The sequence below is a fragment of the Cricetulus griseus genome, chromosome 2 (assembly GCF_003668045.3).
Source record: "Cricetulus griseus strain 17A/GY chromosome 2, alternate assembly CriGri-PICRH-1.0, whole genome shotgun sequence".
Lineage (NCBI taxonomy): Eukaryota > Metazoa > Chordata > Mammalia > Rodentia > Cricetidae > Cricetulus > Cricetulus griseus.
This window is the reverse complement of record NC_048595.1, coordinates 14,884,835-14,902,784: the sequence shown is the minus strand read 5'-3', so window position 1 is coordinate 14,902,784 and position 17,950 is coordinate 14,884,835. Positions and strand designations below refer to the sequence as shown.

The following is a 17,950-nucleotide window of genomic DNA, read 5'->3' as shown; positions in this document are numbered from 1 at the left end:
AATAGATCACTTGCCCAAAGTCCCACTGCTAGGGAACTGCGGGGTTGGGATTTAAATCAGGCGGGAACCCAGAGGTCAGGGTTATTTCAACTGGCACAGCCCTTCTCTCCTATTTCTTCACTCCTCCTCCTCTCTCCCTGGGTGGGGTCTGGCCTCTGGAAACCATCCAGACCTTTAAGAGGTTTGGGGGGGAGTGTGTGTTAGATTCTCAGGCAGCCTCCTCTTCCAAACCTAAGAGCCTCAAACGGTAGCCCCTTTCCTTCAACCCCACTCACTGGAGTTCTAGATGTTAAGAGTGAACCTGAAGGAGTTCTTTTGATGCTAATGGGAACTTCCCCCTCTGCTGCCCGGAAAAGGGTGCTAGGTGAGCTATGAGCCCGGTGACAAGGATTAGTTTCCTAGCCTTGCCTCTTCTAGCAGGCTGCGACCTTGGACTGGTTACCTCTCTCTGGGGGTTAGGCCGGCTCTGCTGAGCAGGTCTGGGCTCCACGAGGAGAGCAGGTGTTCCGGGCTCAGGCGAGGTTAATGAGCACTCCTCACGCACCTTGCCCCCTTGGAGTTACCATCTGGCTGGCAGATGCGCCTCCCAGGCCTCTCGGGCTGCCCGGGTCTCCCTCTCAGGGTGTAGGAACACGCTTCTGGTTTTGAGGCTACAGCTTCTCCCTGGGGCTTTATTAAAATTGTTGCTGTAAGGGAGGTCCCGGAGGGCAGAGGGCCGCAGGCCTGGGATGTCCCCAGCGGAGTCAGAGGGCGCTAGGAGCCGGGCATCCCGGGCAAGCCCGGCGTAATGAGGCTCTCCCCTATCCTGCGGGAGGCGGGACTGCCCCTCTCCACCCCTCCCTCTGGTCCCGGGGGAGCCAGGGCCCAGCACAGAGGGGCAAGAAGTGAGGAAAAGGCCTTCCTGGCAGATCCGTGGGCACGGGGGCAGAGGGTGAGGTATTAGGGATGTCTGGCAGGGTCTAAGAGGGGCACAAGTGTGATGGGGGGAGGGGAGAGGCGTACCCGCGGGTCGCCTTGGTGCGCTCGGATCTTTGGCCTCCGTAACTGGCCTCCAGGGAGGTCAGCATCCGCGTCCTTCCCCGGCCTGTGCGTCCTCGGTCCCCTCCCTCCCGCTGCCTCGGGTTCCCCTCGGGAGTCACGGCCCGCCGAGCCGGCGCGCACAGGCTCCGGGTCGGGTAAACACCGCGCGGGAGGGGCGCGGGCCGGGAGGGGCGGAGCGCACCGGGGCCCCTCGGCGCGGGCGGGACGGGGACAGGGGGGCGGGGGCAGGAAGCCAGCCGCGGTCCGGCGCGGCCCCGTGACGTCGCTTGGCTTCCAGGGATCTCTCCCCGAGGCCCACGGGTCCCCTCCTCCCGCCCTCCTCCGGCGCCTCGCTTCCAGCCTGGGCCGGCATTCTCGCTCGCAGCTCGCAGGCTGCTCCTCCGTCCCTGCCTCCCTTTCCCCCCACCTCTCTCCTTCCCTCTCCGACCCCGTTTCTCCCTCCTCACGCTTCTCGGCTCTGCCTCTCTGATCCAGATCTAGTCTCCCCCCTTTGCTTTTCGCTCTCCTTCCTCACCCCCCTCCTGCCGCTCCCCCTGCCTCCCTCAGTCTTTCTGTTTTTCTCCCCGTCGCCCTCTCGGTTTCTTCCTTCCCTCCCTCCCTGCCTGTCTCCCTCCCTCCGGGTTTCCTCCCCCTGCCCTCCCTCCTCCTCGCTCCCCTCCCCCTCGGCCGTTTGCAGCTCCCCAGTCCCCGAGTCGCCGCCGCCGACCGCACCCGCGGCAGGACCGGCCCGCGCGCTCCCCGGGGTGCGCCCCCCTCGGTCCCGCGCCCTCCGGGCTCGCAGGGACACCCTCCTCCCCGCGCGTCGAGGCCCCGCCCGGCTCGGCCCCCGCCCCGCGCCCGAGCGCGCCGAGGATGTGAGTGCTGCCCGCCGCCGCCGCCGGAGCAGCAGCCACTCGCGCGCGGAGCCCGAGCGCAGCGCAGCTCAGCTGCGGGCGCTCGCTGGGTCGCTCGCGCGGGCTGCGCGCTCCTGCCCCAAGCGGTGTCCCCCCGGCCTCTCGCCGGCCCCAGCGCCGCGGCAGCCCCGAGGGCCGTCCCCGGCCGGCCATCCCCGGCCCCAGCGCCGCTGACCCTGTCCTCCGCGGGCGGGGACGCGGGCGGAGGAGGTGCCGCCTCGGAGCCCCCGGACGCGACCATGTCGGAGGTGCTGCCCTACGGCGACGAGAAGCTGAGCCCCTACGGCGACGGCGGCGACGTGGGCCAGATCTTCTCGTGCCGCCTGCAGGACACCAACAACTTCTTCGGCGCCGGGCAGAACAAGCGGCCGCCTAAGCTGGGCCAGATCGGCCGGAGCAAGCGCGGTGAGTTCTCCGCCCCTTACCCCCTGCGGTGCTGGTGTGGAGGCCTGGCGGGGGCGCAGGGGTCCCCCCGACCGCGGGGGACCTCCTGCAGGATCTAGGGATCCCTCCTGCGGCGGAAGCCGGATCGGGCCTCGGTCGAGCGTCCCCTTCTGTCCCGACCAGCCGCGGGGTCACCCGGGGGCGTGGTGGCCTCTAGTAGCCGAGGCCCAAGGGTTATACCCGCGTCCTCAGCCGCATCAAAGTTTGCTTTTAAATTTCACACCCCCTCCCCCTTTTTGCGCAGTGGAGTCGCAGCTGCACTCGCTCTGCTCTGCCACCTTGGGGGAGGGGGTCCTGGGGATCCTTAGGGGTCTGCGGGGAGAGGGGCTGGGGGGAAGACGAGGGGGCGTTCAGGTTGCACGAGCTTTTCACTATTACTTGTCAGAGGGGAGAGAGAAGGTTGGTTTAGCCTGGGCGATGGGAGCTGGAGAAGCCCCAGGAAAACCCAGACGCAGAGTGCTGCCCGAAGAGACTGGGGCACCGCGGTGAAGGGGGGAGATAACTGGGGGAGCGAGGTGGTCTGAGAGCCGGAGACAAAGCTGCAGCTAGGGAACTGTAGCGGGAGCGACAGCAAGCCCGGGGCTCGAGTCTAGGGAGGACGCTAAGGTAGCTGGGACAATGAGGGCGACCGAGAGACCCGGGGGTAGAGACCCAGAGTCCTGGACAGGATCATCCCGTAGACTTAGAGGGACTGAGGAAAGATAAGTGGAGGCGATGAGACAGGCGAAAGAGACGGCCAAGGCAGAGCCCCAGGCCGCAGCCAAGGGAGGTTCTGCCCTCTGCGGTGGCACAGGGAGCGAAGGGGCGGAGGCCACCGGCCCTGGGCGCAGAGAAGGTGAGCGGGAGGGAGACACCCGCACAGGCTAGGCCTGAACTCTCCAGCGGTGGATCAGCGTGGGAACCGATCCCAGCCTTCCTTCCTGGCTCCCGACTGCTCTGAACACAGCCTGGTCCATCGGCACCATTGACCTGAAGAGCTGTTTCCCTTCCTCCCGTTTCTCAGCCTCCGATACTTCGTAAATGGATGCTGCACCGGGCTGGGAAAGGATTGGGCCAGAGTGCGCTCGGGCTGCAGCCTGGCTGCTGGGATGGTTCCTTCTTGCTGGCTTTTTCTTAGAATCCAGCTAGAATGCGGGTTAGGCGTTGGGGCAGTTCAGAGCTAGGCAGGGAAGGGACTCCTGAATAGGAGCTGAGGACGATGGAGCTGTTGGCCCTGCAAGGAGCAGCCAGCCTTCCTTCCTCGCCCTCCTCTGCACCCCCCTAGTGGGCATAGACCAAGTGTCTGAGACCCCTGCTAGGCCCAAGCTCTCTCATGTTTCTCTCTTCACCCCTCTTTTTTTTCCAGTTGTTATTGAAGATGATAGGATTGATGACGTGCTGAAAAATATGACCGACAAGGCACCTCCTGGTGTCTAACTGCCCCAAAGACAATGAGTTGAGGGAAAGAAAAAGAAGAGTGGCGGGCCATAACAGTTATTGACAAAAAAGCATGAGGAGAAGAAAGCACTTTGAAATTTATTGTTAGCTTGCTACCTACGATGAAGTCAACAACCTGTGTCTCATGTCAGGCCGGGAGACAGATGAGGTGTGAGGAGGAGGAGAAGGAGGTGGAGAAGGCGCTGGGCTCCTCTATAAAAATAAAAGTTAAAAAAAAACACGTAAAAAATCACTATATACACACATATAAAGAAAAAGTCTCAGTTGCAGCTATTTGTCAAAATTAACACCTGTTTCTTTTTATATATGGTAAATATTGTGCAATTATAGATCTGGAGTTTGAACCATTTCCTGAAGCAGCACCGAGTCCTTGAAGGTGCTTGCGGTCTCTGCTGATTTGGCTGTTCCCAATGTTTACATTATTTAATCTTGCAAAAGTGACTCTGAGCACTTGGATGTGACATGCTGTCCAGTTTTATTTTTTTTAATGTTGTTTATTCTTGGATGTACAAAAGTAAATCGGGGAAAATGATCTCTGCAGATACTGTTTTACTTCGGTCATCTTTTGAAGTTATGGGAAATGAGTTTTAAGAGCAGAAGGTAACTTTCCTAAGGGATGGCGCTTAGGGAGAGTCCTGGTCTTATTTTAAAGAGATGAACCAACCGCACAGCTTGTGTTTTGTTGTTGCCCTAAAGCTTTTTGCCCAGGTTAACTCCAACAACATTTTTTTTTATGTCAGAAAGAAAAAACAAAAAAAGAAGAAAAAGAAAAAATGCTCGAGCTTTTTCTAACCCCCTTGGAGTCTGTTGTGTGAACCCCCTCTTTCCTTCCCCAATACTGTCACTTTATTCTCTTTAATGAACTGTAAAAAAACAAAAACAAAAAAATGTAATCACAAGAGTGCCAAATATCTTGAAACGCCAAAAGGCATTTTGGTTTCTTTTTTCCCCTGTGCTCTGAGTCCTTGTACAGGAATGCTCGGAGTGTCTTTCCTGTTATTTATAGGGCTTCTCTTAAGGCTCGCCAGCTGCCTGTTTTGCATGGTATTTGCAAAAAATGCCTCTTGCGTGAGGAATCTTTTATCATTTTATTTTTTATTTTTTGGTTTGTTTGCAACTTTGGACCTGAAGAGGCTCCACCCCAGTTCCTTCTTTTCTTAGTTCCAGGTTGTGTATTGTTGCACCTTGAACCAGCACACAGGGCTATTTCTCCAATGTACAATAAAGAACTCTTCCTGTGTCTCCTCTCTTTCCTTGGCCTTGTTTCTTGGGTACTTGCTGTCCATCTGACTGGAATGAGGAGATGGTGGCTGTGGTCTGGGGTGGGGGTGGGAGCATCTGCCAGTGGGCTGGATGGGCCAAGCCATTTCCGGAGAATGAATTCAGTGGGCTTTGAATTTTGCAAATTGGGCTCCTCCTGGTTTCTCTGAGGTCCTGACCATCCTGTTGGGTTGGGAGGCTGTCAGTCCTGTTAAGAGTGAAGCTAGGAGGCTGGACTTGGATTCATATTCCCAGCTCTGATTTCCTTGCTCTCTGAACTGGAACTTCTGTAAGCCTCAGTTTCCTACTCTGCAAAGAGCAGATAACCCAGCCTCTGCCTCATGGGGTCAAGTAGGGGATTAGAGACATTAGGTACACTGAAACCTTCCCTGTGGGGCCCCTGGGAACACCCATTGAACATTATTAGGGGCTGGGCTGGAGATACACTGTAACTTCTAGAGCCCACTGGTGCTTGCCTGAGGATGAGTCTGTTCTCTGGGGATGGTGATCCAGGAGGTCAGAGGCACCTGCTACTCCTGCCTCCAGTCACCCATTGGAAAAGCTTGTTGTGCAAGAGGGGAGGTAGCTCTATCTCTTGTTAAGCTGGAGGCTGTGATGGGTCAGGGTTCTGGGGGTGTGGGGAGAGGACTTGGGAGGAGATCCCCCATCCGCCCCCAGGCTGTTTTGCATGTAGAAGCCCCAGTGCCTGGAGCTTTTAATATGTTTGTTGTAAAGCTGTCAGCCAAGGAGTCACAACACAGCTCACAGTGACAGGAGCTTGTGTGTGACTCAGACATCAGGTAAGAGTCCCCACAGGAGGGGTTACACAAGAGGGACTCAGGGGGCCCTGGGAGGGGAGGATGAATGTCTCATCTCCTTTGCTAGGTCTTATTGCCTCAGCAATAATTGTCCCAGCCCAGGCTTCTTCATACTGTGGTCATTACTGGGACTGATGAGGGAGCTGGAACTGGCAGTGCCCAGCCTGCGGATGCTTGCAGATGCCAACTTCATTTTCCCAGGCACATGGTCCTCTTCTTGAGTCTGGCTGTCTTCCCTCTTGACCCCAGGCACTCCCTTTTGGAATTGAAGGTCTATGGGCTCCATAGAGCCAAGTAATGCTGCATATTCTCTCCTCACCCCCAGAAGGCCAAGGGGTGCTGGGGAGGGAATTAGGGGCAGGGTCCACTTTTTATTCAAACAATAATCTGCTAAGCGGGACAGAGGCCAGGTGAAAAGATTGTTGTGGGAGGCAGGCGTGCTTTCTGCCAGTACCCCATCATGGCATTTCTGTCATTGAATACTTTCTCATCCTTTATGTCATGAGATCATCTCAGCAACCCTAGAAACCCAAAGACATCCACTTCCCAGCCATCAAAGAAGCTGAGGCCCCAGGGAAGCAAAAAGAAAAAAAAAAACCACCTGCATCATGTGGGCTTTTTCCTGAATGCCAGACTCACAACAGCCCTACAGAATGGGCAATGGTGCTGTTGTTACCCTGGCTGCAGAGTAGAAAGCAGGTCTCAGAAAGGACAACTCCTGCCAAGTGCCTTGGTTTGTTAGCTGCAAAAGGAGGATTGGAACACAGAGCCCACCAACAAGGATGAGGATACAGACAGACTCTGGCTCTGTTCTTTGCTTCAGCTATTGTCCTTCAGCTTTTAAAGGTCCTTGTGTTGGTGTGTTGTTCTGAAGCCCTGCCTGTCTCCACCGTCCTGCACAACAGACTGCGTCAGGGGTCAGAGGGGGGCAGCGTGTGGATGTGGTCAGCTAGCGCCTGGAGCTGCCGGGTGCCCTGGGCCAAGGCCGAAGGTCCATTTTAATAAGTGATGTATTAAAACGTTCCTGCCAGAGGCCACTGGGCAGTGAAGGAAGGTCCTCGGGCTGGAATGAGTCTGCCTTTCCTGAGGCCTCCATTCAGTAACAAGGAAAATAAATCTCTTAAATATACTATGGCATCGGGTGAGCATTTGTTGAGAAGGCACTTTGGGGACTGGGCAGATATCAAATTGTACCAAGTGCTGGATATGTCTCAAGTATCTGGAGAGGGCAGCAATAAATATGGAAAAAAGGCTATTAAAAGAGGGAGGTGGGGGAGGGTGGCTCTAAACCTCCGAGCATCGACCTGGAGCATCCAGGGCTGCATCCTTTAAACTTGGCTAATTGAGTGTTTTCAATAAGCATCGGTCTCCCTGCCTTCTGCTCCTGTGGCCTGTCCAGGCTGACAGCTGCAGAAAGATCAGAGGTGCCTTTAGAGGAAGAACTGGCAAATTAAGTTTTAAAACAGAGAAGCTCGAAGATTCCTGCTGTCTGTGGAGACAGATGAAGGAAGGAGCCCAGGATGTGGCTGCAAAAGCAGGCAGCGGTTTCTAGATGTTCAAGGCCTACCCGGAAGGAGGCTCTGGCATGGAGGGAGGGACACTGGCTTTATGTGACAAATAGATTCAAGACTTAGATGGCTTGGATTTGCAACCTTTATCCTGGCTGTGACCTGGACATTTCTCAAGGTCTTTGGCTTCCTGGCTCTTCTATAAAATTGGGATGGTAGGAAGTACCAGGAAAGCTTAAATGGGACCGCGCCTGTCTCCCCAGAACATGGCTCAGAACTCTGAAAGTGACAGCCCTTGAAATGAGCATCCGGAAGTGTTTGCCATGTGTCAGGCAGAGGGTGACCCAAATCACTGGAAAAGTTCTTACTTTGTGACATGGTTTTGCACACAGTTTTTGGCGACTGTACTAAGAAAAAACAGAGGTAGTGTTTTGGGGGTGCAAAGGGCAGGAGTTTGTCTGAGGAGATGGGAATGGTTTCCAGGGAGTCAGTCTGCTTGACCTCCATGACCTCCCTCTGTTTTCCAAGATTCCTGCATACATGTGTGTGCTTGTTTCCCAAAGGCAGTATCTTCAGAAGGTGTGCACACCCCCCTGCCCCTCCCACAGCCCTCCAGAAACCTTCCTTCCCTGGATGGAGCCCCATTGCTGACTGGCCCTGAAGAGGGATGACCTTAGCTGCTTGGGTCACTTCCTTAGACAAGCCTTTGGTCTTCATTCAGTAAGTATTGACCTAGTGCCTGCCATGTATACCTGGCATAATAATGACAATGAGGAACAAACTAGGGGCTTTTCCTGGGTTCAGAAATGATCACACGCCACCCCCCCACCCCCGCTGGAAGTGAGATTGGGACAGAGGAACCATGCTGACTAGTTTTATGTCAACTTGACCCAAGCTAAAGTCATCTGAGAGGAGGGAACCTCAATTGAAAAAAATACCTTCATAAGATCCGGCTGTAGGCAAGCCTGTAGAACATTTTCTTAATTGATTGATGGGGGAGGGCCCAGGCTGGTGGTCCTGGGTTCCATAAGAAAGCAGGCTGAGCAAGGCAAGAGGAGCAAGACAGTAAGCAGCCCTCCTTCGTGGCCTCTGCATCAGCTCCTGCCTCCAGGTTCCTGCCCTGCTTGAGTTCCTTCCTCAGCTTCTTCCCTCAGTGGACTCTGACCCGGGATATGTAAGCCAAAAAGCCCTTCTTGCCTTACCAGGTTGTTTTGGTCATGGCATTTCATTGGAGCAATTGTAACCCTAAGGCAGGAGCATCAGCAACCCACTCCCTTAGTGTTGGCAACAATGGGAACCAAAGACAGCTGGGTCTTGGGTACGGCCTGGCACTCAAACGTGTGACCCACTTTAAAATAAAATGTCCTTGGGATTTTAGACTAGTGCAGGGTGGTCTGCAGATGATGGACGAGATGGCTTGTCAAGGTAAAGGACTTGCCCCAGAGCCTGATAGCATAGGTTTGATCCCTAAGACCTACCTGGTAGGAGGAAAGAGCCATTTCTCGAAAGTTGTCTTCTGACCTTCATATGTATGCTGTGGCATGCTTCCTAGCCTCCAATAGAGAAATAATAATAAAGACGATACAGATAACAAGTCAGGGGAATATTGTGGAGTTGACATATATAACCCTTATCCAGTTTCTTCTGTCCCTACCATCTGGTGCCATTCTGGCAAATTTTGCCCGACTAAGGAGCCAACATGGGACCACGGTTACTAACTAAACCCCACAGCTTATTCCAATTTTATTAGTTTTTATATAATGCCCTTTGTCTTCCTGCATTCCACACTGGAGGACACATTACAGTTAGTCATCATGCCTCCTTGGGCGGCTCTTGATCCTGTTAGTTTCTTAGACTTGACTGCTGATGGAGCACTGGAGACCCATTTTGTAGGCCGGCCTCTGAGTAAAGTAAAAACAAAACTCCTTCCAGTGTTTTGTTTTTAAGACATGTTCTCTTGTAGCACAAGGCTGGCCTTGAACATAGTATCTAGAAGATGATGGCCTTGAATTTCTAATCCTCCTGTCTCTGCCTCCTAAGGGCTGGGATTACAGGCTCGCACCACAATTTCCAGTTTTTGAGGTCTGGCAGGCAGTCTTCCAACTGAGCTACCTCCTCAACCCCCTCAGGCGGGGTTTATCTGACATTTTTTTCCAGTGGTTTGAATGATGGGTTTTAGGAGGGCACAACCAATCCTGTTCCCCATATCAGAGCCCCAGGCGACAGATGACACTGTTGTATTGTCCTGGGTCATCTGGGCTGAGATAGTGCGGTCTGTCAGGATTCCTGGTTGCAGAATTCCCCTTTCTTTTTGGCACACTGTATCTTTTGGAGGGCAATCACCGTGCAAAGTCCATGCTGTAGGGAGAGAAGTGCCTCCACATCTAGAGAGCGTCTACACAGGCTATTGCGTGAGCTCTTGTCCCGTAGTTCCATGTCCAACGGAGGCAAAAGTTCAGAGAAATCCTAAGTTCCAGGCACACTGTGGGATGGAAGACCTGAGATTTGCAAAACCCCACAGTGCAGGCAGATGACCGATAGATGGAGCCGTGCAAAAAAGGAGAGATTTTTTTTTTTTTTTTTTTTTTTTTTAACAAATTAATGGAAGCAACTTCCTGTGGAGAAACTGTCATCCTGGTTAGAGACTGTGCAGCATCTAGTCTTTCTCTTGGAAACTCGGGCAGCTGCTCTGGTTTACACAATCTGCCTATTGGAGGGAAGGGGAAGGGGGAAGAAACCATGTGGTCCTTATTCAGTAGCAGAGATTCTCCCAAACCATATGCAAAAATAAATCCCAGGCGATGCCGGTAACCCAGGGAGCCTGGCAGCTGGACTAAAGCCTGCTGGGTGGCCTGGGGACAAAGATCTTATTTCCAAAGACCCAGGCCCCACCCCAGAAGGGACCAAGAGTCACAGACAGATAGAAGTGGGGGCTTTCCTACCTTTCCCCTCAACTGCTCCCCGATCCACAGGCTTGGCTCACACAGTGACACCCCCAACACTAGAGGGTCTGTCCCTATCCAGGGGAAAATGCACATCCTCAGAGCCTGGAACAGGGGCCTTGACCTAGAGGCAGCTGCTTTGAGGACAAAGGGTCACCAAGAGGGGGAGGAAGTCACTGGGAGGACAAGCTGTATTGGGGAGGACCCGGAAGTATGCCCTGGGAAATCCTAAGAGAATGGGTGATGGGCGGGGTGGGATGAGAGAGGGCAGACGGTGAGGGCAGGAAATGGCCATGGAAAGAGATGCCCTGTGCGAGGAAGCTGGGTGGCTAAGGGTTTCTGGAGTTTACCCTGGCTGGGTGTTTTATGGAGGAGATGAATTTAGTGAATTCATTAATTAAGTCCATATTCATTCAACAATTTTTCTGGCAGGCAGAGAAGGGGTGGGGCTTGTGCTTGGCACTGGGGAGACACTGCTTGCTAGAGGGAGGCCTTTTCCGGTTCAGAAACCACAATGTCTGGTCTGTGACCTTTCAGTGACTGAATTTCAACAGGATGGGAGTATGGGTGGGCCCAGGGGAAGTGTAGGTCACCTCTAGGGGAGTCCCTGCAACAGCTTGTTATCAGCACCCATCCTTGAGCTTCACAAAGGGTTCGAGATTCCCTTCCTTTCGGCCAGTAGCTCGGGCTGGCTGTGTGACCATCATCCCTGGCAAGTGCATTTTGTCTCTCTGAGACTCTGTTTCTCAATGTGAAATTTTTTTTTTTTCTCATCTCTGGCTGCAGACCAATGGTTGCTCTGCTCTCTCACTATTTAATTATCTGAATCTTTACAGCAACTCTCCTAGGTAATTAGGTGTTTTTGCCCCCATTCTACAGATAAGGGACAGCGAGGCACAGAGCAGCAACCGCACCTGCCTACTTTCCCACGGTTGCATAGTGGCTTAGCTGGGACTGAAATCCAGCTAGGCTTGGTCCCTGATGCTCATGGTCTGGTCAGCCCTGGAGCAAGGAGGGGTTTTGACAGCTATTTTTGCACCTGGAGGCTCCAGCTCCTAGAGCTCAGGGACAGACTGTAAGATGCCCATCCTCCTGCGGAGCCAGCGAAGAGTGGGGGAGGTAAGGGTAGGGAGTTGGGGGAGGGGGAGGCCAAGGATCTTCTTGGCAGTGAACCCTGGACCAGGCCAGCCAGTTGCCATGGAGACGGCTGGGTGGAGAAACCAGGCAGGCAGGCAGGTTGCCCCGCCAGGGCAGTTCCGGGGACCTCCCTCCCTCAGTGCGGGGAGTGGCACCTGGGATGGTGCTTTCCTGGCAGCCTAGGCCACAAGAATTCTTGGCTCGCAGACAGGAGAGACCACAAGTCCCCTCCAGACGTCTGAGCCTTCGCGACCTGGCCCAATCCCCCATGCACTATGCTGTCTTCAGTTCTTCTGTGTGAATTATTTACCGAGTCTGGCAGCCTCCCCAGAGGCCTCCCTGCTGGCCCTCCTCCCTCCTCCCTCCCTGCCCTCCCTGCCCCGGCAGTGTCTCCACTTTCTGGTTCCAGCAGGCTTCTTTCTCACTGTCCAAGAAGTCACCCAGGCTAGGCCCCAAGGGGAGTCAGGGAAAGCAGCTTTCCCTCTCTCCTTCACTTGGTGGGTGTTGAGAGCCAGGGGCACTGACTACACCGCTTGGCTCCCAAAGAACATTAGCATCTTCTTCTGCATTGGGATGGTAATTCCTGTTCTGGATGCTTCCAGGACTGCTTATCAGATCCCACACGGTAATGCGGGGGTGTGGCCTTTGCATTGTATCTCAGCACAATGTCACCATTATGTGCCTTTTCATTTCTGAGCACTCTGCATGGGCTTTATTCAATTCTCCTAGCACTCCTACCCTCTGGAGACACTATAGATTATCTCCATTTCACAGACTGAGACACTGAAGGGTTGAGGAACTGTCCCCTGGAAGGAGCCAGAAGTGGAAACAGCTGGAGTTGGCTCATGATTTTCATTTCTATCCACTATGGGGATGGCAAGGCTTCTGTATCTGTGTGAGCATCTGAGTTACCTTTGTATGTCACAGTGTAACAAATGTCACTGTGAGTGAGTTACATTTCTCACAGCTGTCCTCTACAGGAATACACCATTGACACCAGTGATTCAGGTTCACCTCCTGCCCTCAAATTGCTATTGGTAGCAGGGTAGAGGCTTGGGGGACTGTTTGAGACAGGAAGCAAAGCAGGACAGACACTTGCTACAGTTACATTTTAGATGGAGTCAGTGCCTTCTACAATAAGGGCTGGTTGCACATGGTGCTGTAGGGTGGCAGAAGGGCACAGGTAAGGTTTGGGTCTCGGTGGGTAAAAGTACTTGCCGTGCAAGCCCAATGAGAGGGTGGGAAGGCAGAACCAGAGCTGTCCTCTGACCTCCACATGCGTGCCAATCCCTCCATCTCATATAATATAAAATAAAAACATTTAATAGGGGCAGAGGTGGGACAGGAGCTCTTGGTAGGAGTGACCAGGAGCAGAGGACAGAGGCTGGCAAGTTCGGGGCTTCCCTGAGTCAGGGAAGATTCTCTGGGAAGTGGTTTGGAGGAAAGAGGAGGAGGGTGGATCACAGGGTTTCTGGAGGGGATGAAGGTGGATCACAGGGATCTTGGAGGGGATGACGGTGGATCATAGTGATGGGGGAGGTCCTTCTGTATATATGTTTCTCTTATTGGTTGATGAATAAAACACCGTTTGGCAGTAAGATAGGCGAGACTAGGAGACGAGGAGAATTCTGGGACAGGTAGGCAGAGAGAGCCTGTCAAAATAGTTGCCATGTAGACCACAGAGAAGTAAAGGTCCAGGCATTCTCCGGTAAGCCAAGATCATGTAGAAATACATACATAGTTGTGGGTTAATAATTTAGAGAGAGATAGCCAATAAGAAGCCCTAGCCATCCGCTAACAGTTTAATAATTAATACAGCGTCTCTGTGTGCTTATTTGGGGCTGTAGCGGCAGCGGGACCTGGTGGGACAAGGTAAAGCTGCAACATCATAGAGACTCTGGAATATAAGCTCAAGGGTTAGTTTATTATCTGTTGGTGTGTTGTCTACAGGGTCTCCTGTATCTCAGGATGACTCTGTCCTCACAGTGTAACCAAGGGTGACCTTGAGCTCCTCCTACTCCTCCCGCCCTTACTTCCCAAGTGCTAGCATTACAGGCATGCACACCCACAGCCATTTTACATGTGTTGGGGGGGGGGACCCAGGGTTTTATGTATGTTAGGTACATACTCTACCCAAGCTACACCCTCCGGATCCTCAAGAGCAGTAGAACAGCAGCTCTCAGTGGGCACTAACTTGGGCCTCCAGGGGACTTGACAATGTTTGGAGACACTTCTGATGGTCTCCATGGGTAGGAAGAAGGAATGTTATTGCTGCCTAGAAGGTAGAAGCCAGGGATACTTGGAGGCATCTTAGTACAGGGACAATTCCGAGAAGCAAGAGGCTGGTCCCATCATGTGCTGAGGAAGAAATGCCATCTAGGAGACTTCACTCTGGGACAGGGGCAAGGCCCTTAACTTTTTGTGCCTTGGTCACTTCTGCTTGGACACAGGCTGCTATAGCAAGCCACCTTACCATGTGCAGTTACAACCCCAATACCCAAATGCTTTCCCTCTGTTTCCTTATCCAATTCTTATTCCAAGGGAAGAATGCCTTTAAAGGTGGGTGTGTAGGGAGTGCCAGCCCCAGAGCTAAGCTGTGCATGCTCACTTATGGATCCTCAAAGTGATGTAAACCCCATGTGACACACAGGGAACTAGGTACTGCTGTCTACAGAACAGTGTCTAAGTCAGTATTTGTGGAGGAGGAAATGAGCACAAAGCCATTGGATTTTAGAGCCTGCAGGTCTCCTGTTGCTGTGAAGAAATGGAGACCTCCACAGAGAGGTGCAGGGTCTTGTGCAGAGTAACACAGCAGAACCTTGCCCTTTGCTTACCCTTTCTTACTGAAAACCTTGGAGTGCCCTGGGCAGTTTCCTTGGACCACTACAACATGGCTGTGCTTTTACCACTGACAGAGCAGGACTGAGTCTGTGGGATGTTTCTGAGATGTTCAGAGGGTGACAGGGTAGCTCTCCTTGGGATCCCACAGCTTCTTGTAGCCTAAGCAGGGAGCTTAGTCAATGCAGTGTGGCTGGTGCTCACGATGGCGGTCCGTCTTTTTCCATGGTGGATTCAGATTTACCCTCGATGCCAAGAAGTCTCAATGCTATGTTCTTTGAGTGGACATCTCAGCAAGCCCCACAGTCCCAGCAGCAGGAAAAGATGGCAGTCTTAGTGTCATTTGCCAAAGCTGAGAGAAATACTTAATCTAAGGGCATCCACAAGGAGGCTGAGTACAATCTAGTTGTTCATCTTCATGCCTCCATTAACCTGGACTCAGGATGCGTGTGGCTGGGCCTTACTCTTTCAGGTCTCTGGTCCCCATTTGGGAAGTAGGGCCATGAACCCCAGCCTGAGAGGTCTGTTGGAAGAGCAACAATTATCGTGATGTCCTGCACCATGAACAAAATGAGGGCACCTACACAAACATACACTTATCCACACACATACATAGTTAAAATAAAAAAAAACTTTTTTTAAAAAAGAAAATGATTTAATAAAGAAGAAAAGAGATGCAGGAAATAAGCAACAGAGAAGTCCCAGGAAGTCCCTGAAACACATGTGCCAGTCCCTCCATCCCCCAATCTTATAGACAGAAGGACAGATAGATGAGAGACATTCTCAGACAAGCTGAGCTGCCTGGAGGAGATACTCTCCAACCTGTCATGAGTCAAGCACTGATCTTCAGGGTTCTAGCTTTTGGGAGCTGTCTGTCATTCATGCTGGGGTGGGTCTTTGGAGATGCAGCTGCCTGAGTCATTTCTGTTCGTGTGAGTAACCCCTCTCCTGTACCCATTTAAGTAACCCCAACAAAGCTCACTAGAGCCTTACTTTGGTCTGTCCCTAGCCAGTGTAAGTAGACACTCATTCTTGTCTCCCAGGAATAGTGTCATACAACTAACTGTCTTCCTCATCTCCTCAATTTCTCATCGAGTCCACAACAGCCAGGCTTCACTGTTCTTTCTAGAAGGTTATACCTATGTTTTAGCTCCTGCCTTTACTATTCAGCTAAATCCTGTTCAGCCTCCAGGGCTGGGTTGAATAGCTTGGCTAAGATCAAAGGCTGGCATCTACTGAGACAGATTGGCCTCCAGAAAGCCTTCAGGAACAACCTCCACCCAAGTGGGGTCTCTTTCTTAGACTCCTGAAGTCCATTGCTTCCCTCTCCTGTGGACCCACTTTTGGTTGGCATCACCGCTGGTCTGTCCTCCTCCGTTAGCCCATGTTTTCCTTTGGGGCAGTTGCTGGACTCTCTCTGGCTTGTCTTCATTTCCTCGGGGCTTTGCACAAATGTCAGGCACATAGCTGCTCCTCAGGGAATCCTGTTGAGTTCATGTTTAACAATAACAACCTCCTGCATATGTAGTTTTCCAGCTTCCAAAGCCTCTTAGATGGCTGTCATCCGATGCTTACAGAAGAAACACAGTTTGAGGTAGGCAGGTGTGGTTGTGGGGTCAGGTACCTGCCCCCTGAAGCACAGGCTGACCGCCCACGTCGGCTCCCTGGAGGTAGGTGGGGAAATGCTTGTAATATATTTAGTTCCAAGTGGGAGTCTCTGCAGAGCTCTGATTCCAGGCTGGCTGTTCCAGGGGGGTGTGGATGGGGAGGAGGCCAGGAGTTGTTGCTTTCAGGGCTTAATGGGGAGCTGCGGCCAGCTTTGCCTGTTGGTGCCCAGGGTGGGTATATTCTCAGGGGCACAGACCTTAGGGGCTAGCGGCTTTCTTCTGTGACTCTTCAGTCACTGTGCTGTGCAGAACACAGAATCCCTCAAACCCAGAAGAAGGGGGTGAATGATCAAGTGAACTAGTTCATCCACTTGGAATTATTGGCAACACTCAATAATACTTCATAGCAAGATGTAGGCACCCCTATAATCTCAGCACTAGGGAGTCAGAGGCAGAAGGTCAGGAGTTCAAAGCCAACCTCAGTTACTTCATGGGTTAGAGGACAGCCTGAGCTACATGTGACCCTGCCTCAAAATGACATTTCAAGAGCTGAGGTTGTAAATCAATGCACGAACACTTGCTGTGTGTGTGTGTGTGTGTGTGTGTGTGTGTGTGTGTGTGTATGTGTGGTCTAGGTTCCACCTCCAGTGTGAAGAAATAAAATAAATGAAAATAGAACCTGTTGATAAACTACATAGGGCCTATGTGCAGGGCAGCAAGAAAAATCTAGATGGCTTCTGTGATGGGACAGACAATGACTGGGGTGGCTTGAGTCTTAGGCTGCTTGTAGACATAAAAGCACTGTTCAAGGGCACTGTTGAGAAGATGAGATGGGTTACTGTTTCTCAGGGTGTGTAAAATAATTTGTACCAGATGCTAAGATTCAGTTATTATAAGTGACTTTTGTCATCTTCCTTATATCAAATATGTACAAGAAGAAATAAAAACATGGAAGAATGTCAACCATATTTTCTCTGGGCTATGGGTTAATGTATGGCTTTTGTTCTCTTCCTTTTTGAGACAGTTTCTTTTTTTCTTTTTTTTCCTTTTTCTTTTCCTTCCTTCCTTCCTTCCTTTTTTTTTTTTTTTTTTGAGACAGGATCTCTCTATGTAGTCCTGGCTGTCCTGGAACTCTCTATGTAGATCAGACTGGTTTCAAACTCACAGAAATCCACCTTGCCCCGGCCTCTCCAGTACTGGGATTAAAGTTGTGCCTGGCTTTGAGACACTTTCATAGTCCAGGACATCTTGGAAGTCTCTATGTTGCCCAGGCTGGCCTGCAACTTTTATTCATTTATTTATTTTAATAAATTCACTTTATTGTGATGAGCTCATTATTAAAAAACATCTCATAGTTAGATGAGACTGAGCAAATGTTTCCATAGCTACCATTCATTCATTCATTCATTCATTCATTGTGTGCATGCTTGTGCCATGGCACATTTGTGGAGGTCAGAGGACAACTTTCAGGAGTCAGCTCTCTCCCTCCACCGCGTGGATTCTGAGGATCTAGCTTGGGTGGTTAGGGCCAAGCACCCACACCCTCTGAGCCATCTCATTGGCCCTTGCCTGGAATTTTTAATCCTCTCGCCTCTACCTCCTGAAAGCTGGATTACATGTGCACCACAATAACCAGTTTGATCTCCCCACTATCCAAATACTTTACTTTTTTATTTTTGCAGTTCTGGGGTAGAATCCAGGGTCTCACACACCCTGGACTAGTTCTCTGTGCTGAGGTACATCACAGCCCTCTCTAGATATTCATGTTTTCCAAGTCAGGATTTCTCTGTATAGTCCTGGCTATCTTGTAGTGTAGGGTGTATTGCCTTTATTATCAGGAAGAATGAACCTTATTTGCCCCAAACAATAATAGCTGGAACACAGTCTCAGGGTCACCTTTTGTTTGGACTGGAGGGGATATACCATCACCATTACCACTTGGACACCCTGGGGACACACCCCATTAATGTTTTCCTTTCTCTGAATGACAGCTCGCAGGTAATCTTTCTTTAAACAGTCCAGGCT

General features: G+C 51.9%; 1 protein-coding gene across 1 annotated transcript; it reads left to right on the top strand.

Moving 5' to 3' along the window:
* The first annotated feature begins 1,526 nt into the window (after positions 1–1,526).
* LOC113833874 (calcium/calmodulin-dependent protein kinase II inhibitor 1) lies at positions 1,527–5,064 on the top strand. Its single transcript, XM_027399804.2, has 2 exons — positions 1,527–2,339; positions 3,724–5,064. Exons 1-2 carry the CDS (start codon positions 2,174–2,176, stop codon positions 3,792–3,794), a joined length of 237 nt encoding a protein of 78 aa, XP_027255605.1. The 5' UTR covers positions 1,527–2,173; the 3' UTR covers positions 3,795–5,064.
* Positions 5,065–17,950: the final 12,886 nt, after the last annotated feature.